General features: G+C 53.5%; 1 protein-coding gene across 1 annotated transcript in view; it reads right to left on the bottom strand.

Annotated features, from left to right (window-relative positions):
- SLC2A10 (solute carrier family 2 (facilitated glucose transporter), member 10) overlaps positions 1–3,006 on the bottom strand; it is an 8,704-nt gene extending 5,698 nt beyond the window's left edge. The window contains exon 1 of the mRNA XM_004687043.2: positions 2,954–3,006. Within this exon, the coding sequence (XP_004687100.1) occupies positions 2,954–2,957 (4 nt within the window). The 5' untranslated portion in view covers positions 2,958–3,006. The remainder of the gene's footprint in view (positions 1–2,953) is intronic.
- Positions 3,007–3,900: the final 894 nt, after the last annotated feature.

Raw genomic sequence — 3,900 nt, 5'->3', positions numbered from 1 at the left:
CATCCACCTTTCCTTCGATCCATCCACCCACCCACTCACCCAGTCATTCACAATTTACTTATCTAATACCTACAACTTGACAGTATTCTTGGGGTTGGCAATAGGGTTGTTAAGGTGATGATATTTTAGTAGCAACAGGCATATAAAGAACAAATCAATACATAACTTCAGGTGGTGATAGCTATTAAAAAAATAGAGGGGGAAATGGACTGAGATGATGGAGGAGTTTGATTTTGAACAAGATAGTCCACTAAGGGATCTCTGGAGGGAGAACATTTGAGCAGAGATCTGAGTAAAGTGACAGTGTGGTGAAAGCCTGCAAATCTGGGAGAATGTTCAGACAGGGGAGAACAAAAGCAGAGGCTGAGGCAGGACAGCTTTCGCTGTTAGAACAGTAACTATCACTGTCAGTGTCTCGCCCTCATAGAGCACCAGTGCCAGATCCTGTTTTAAGAACTTTACATGCATTTCTTCCTTTGGTTCTGACAACAACCAGTAAGAGTATTTTAGCATCATTCTCCAAAGCACAGAGCGGTTTGGAAACTTCTCCTGATCACACAGCAAGTAAGTAACAGAGCTGATGCGGCTTTCATCCTGCACGCTCCAGAGCGCTGGAGCCCAGTGGGACCACAGGAGATGGTGATGCAGGCCGAGTAGGCAAGAACTGGATCTCATGGGGGCGCGAGAAGTGATGAGAGGGACCGAGGATGGTCACCAGCACACATGAACACGGGGCACTTAAAATGTGGCTGGTGAGACTGCAAATTACATTTTAAATTTTATTGTGTTTTAAATTCACTTAAAGGTAAAAATAACCACATGTAGTGAATGGCTACCCGATTGGCTGTGCTGTTATAGAAGTTACCCTTAATTTTTAATTCACATACTTAAGTGTAAATACTTCTGGAAGCATCCAGAGTAACCCAGAAGTATATCTCACCTCTTCCCACCCCAGATCTGAAGAATTTATAAGACTATATCCCCAAGTTTTGGCTTTTCTCTGAAGCAGGTGCTATTGTGAATACTTTGTGTGCAATAACTCATTGATGAGCTATTAACTACTGATGAGCTGGGCTTTTGTGTTATTTACGAATGAGTGAACTCATGATCAAAGAGGTGAATGAGTTGCCCAAGGTCAAGAGTAGCGATGGCCCACAGTCCACTGACCACTTCATGTTAAAACCTCGTGTACATGAGTTCGCTGTGTTCTTACTGTGCTTCTCTCCCTCTCTGTTACGCAATACTTTTTTGCAAGGGGAGGAGTTGGTGGGTGGAAGATTCATCTCCCACTTTCTGCATACCCCTCTCCCTCCACTGCCAGTGCCCCCACCGCAGGAAGTAACCCCCTACCAGCACCTGTCAGCCTTGTCCTTCCTGTTCATGACCAGCCATACGTACGGGCCATCCTGCAGCCCAGGGCCTGCTGTGTCTCACACCCAAGTCCTCTCCCTACCATCTAAGGCTCCTGGCAGCCAGGTGGGCGGGTTCTTTCAGGTCCGGGAGGCAATCAAGGGAGAGCCTGGAATTTGTTTGTCTTTGCCTGGGTTCCTCTGGCAGTAGAAGAGAGCCATGGTGCCAAAGGGTTCAGAGGTGCAGCTGACACCACAGGTCCATTGGAAAATGGACCCGTGCAGATTCGGGTCCTGGTGATGAAGGACCCCAACTCTGCACGGAGCAGACGCTCAGTAAGTGGCTGCTGGATTAATTTAGGGGACACAAAGGGATAGGAAGGGCAGGGGTCAGCTGCCAGGGCCAAGCTGAGTGCCCATGGAAGCACCTTGACCTCTCTGGACCTCAGTTTCCCTCAGTGCCTTGATGGTTAACAGCAGGGTCTCTGAGTGGTGGTTTCCAGTAGTGCTATACCACAAGCGGCACAGGGCTTAGCGATGCAGACAGGGGCCAGAGCGCTGGCATTCTATCTGGGCTTGTCCTCGCCACAGCTGGGACCTTGGGCAGTTCCTTTAGTCCCTCTGACTGCATCATCTACAAACAGAGAGGGTCGTAATACCCACCTCCTATGCCTGTCTATCCTGTACCCTGTTAGCTTCAGGATTCTCCAGCGAACAACCCAGAGCGAGTTTTTAGACACAGCTCAGGCCATGTCCCGCTCCAGCTTAAAACCCTTCTCTAGTGTCCCATGACATTTGGCACAAAACCCAGAGGTCTCGCCAAGGTCTACACATCCCTGCACAAGCCAGCCCTACCTACCTGACCGCCTCGCTCCCCGCTTCCTTGTCCAGTGTGCTGGACCTCTGCCTCAGGGCCTTTGCACCTGCTGTGCCGCCCCCTGGAGGCTCCTCACCCAGATCTCAGCAAGCCAACCTGTGTGTGCTCCCCCCCAATGCCTCCTAGTGGGGGGAGGCCCAGCTCCCTCTACGCTCCCCCTCACACTCCCTTACCTTCCGTACTGCAGAGCACCTCTGTTCTCTGAGGCCATTTCTGTTCATTTATTGAGGCTTTTGAATCCAGAGAGAAAAATGGAAACCTTGGGCCCCTGCAGCAGCCAGGCAACTCCCCCTTCCCCCACAACACTAGACCCAAGTCTTTTCTCTCCACTGATGCATCTCCAGGTCAGCTTTTGCCTGTTTTGTTCTCTGGCACTGTGGGCCTAGACCAGTGCCTGGCACACAATTCTTTGACGAGCTTGCTCCTTTCGGAGCTTCTATTTCTTCATCTACAAAACAGGGTCCATTTCACCTGTCCGGACCTGAGAACCCCGACATGCGCTCTGAGCAAGGAAGTGGCCCATTTGAGTCACTTTTTCTGGGCAGAAAGGAGGGAGGAAGGAAGTGCACCCAAGTTCCTTCCCAGCCCCCAGCCAGGCCTCAGCGCAGCCGGCCAACGGGGGTGGGGGGGGTCGGAATGTGGTGGGGGAGGGCGCGGGGCGCGCGCATTGGTGGGGCGCCCGCAGGGCTGGGCGGCAGCCAGAGCAGGGCCACGTTGCGCGACTTACCCATGGTGAGCTGGACTGCCGGCTGCGGGGCTGGGCGGCCTGCGCATCACCGGAGGGTGTCCCCACGCAGCCGCCTACAAACTTTCCGGCCCGCCTCTAGCCTGGGTCCCTCCCACCCCGCCTGCCTGCAGCTGAAGCCGCTGCCACGTCAACCGGCCTTGGCCCCAGCTGTGTGGGGGCCGGATGGAGAGAAGCAGAACACCAGGGTCGGAAGGGCTGGGGGTGGGGGGGAGTGGATTGGTCGCCCCCCCATCCTTCCTTGGGGGGAGTCATCCTCTGGTGGGGGTTGGGGGGGCAGTTCCCCACTGGCTCTCCTTCCTGCAGGAAGAATGACCACAGTCCACAGTCCTGGTACACACACAAACACACACTCTCTCTCTCTCTCTCTCTCTCTCTCTCTCTGTCTCTCAGGCATCTACACTGGCCATGACACGCACACCCTCTCCAGGCACTCAGTCTCCCATGCATTCACTTCTGTTCATTGGACACTTAGACTTGGACACCTCCCACTGTCCACATGTGCTGGGCCCTGGACTTGGACTGAAGAACAAGGCAGATTTTTTTTTTCATTTTCGTGGAGTTTACTTTCTCTTGCAGGAAGAAGTAAAACAAATAAAGAGCCAGAGAAATGGCAGTTGGGAGGACAAGCGAGGCAGAGCATTAAGGCAGGTGGTGAGGGGTTCGCCAGGCCCAGTGGCTGCTTCAGCTGACGATCTGGACGGGGGCTCTGTCCACGGGATAGTTGAGCTGAGAACTGAAGTCCGGGCAGAAGGAGCAGCAAAGCCCAGTGCAGGAGGGAGCTCAGGAATGCAAAGAACAACAGAAATGAAGCCAGAGCAGGGTTGGCTGCAGGCGTGGAGCGGCGGGCCGAGGGGGCTTGCGGGGCTGCACCCGTCAGGCCTTGAGAGGTCAGGAATACATGGGCCCAACCGGGTTTTATTCCACAT

This window comes from Condylura cristata, unplaced genomic scaffold (genome assembly GCF_000260355.1).
Source record: "Condylura cristata isolate star-nosed mole 26May11 unplaced genomic scaffold, ConCri1.0 scaffold00022, whole genome shotgun sequence".
NCBI lineage: Eukaryota > Metazoa > Chordata > Mammalia > Eulipotyphla > Talpidae > Condylura > Condylura cristata.
The sequence above is the reverse complement of the archived record's forward strand: the minus strand, read 5'-3'. Positions and strand labels throughout refer to the sequence as shown.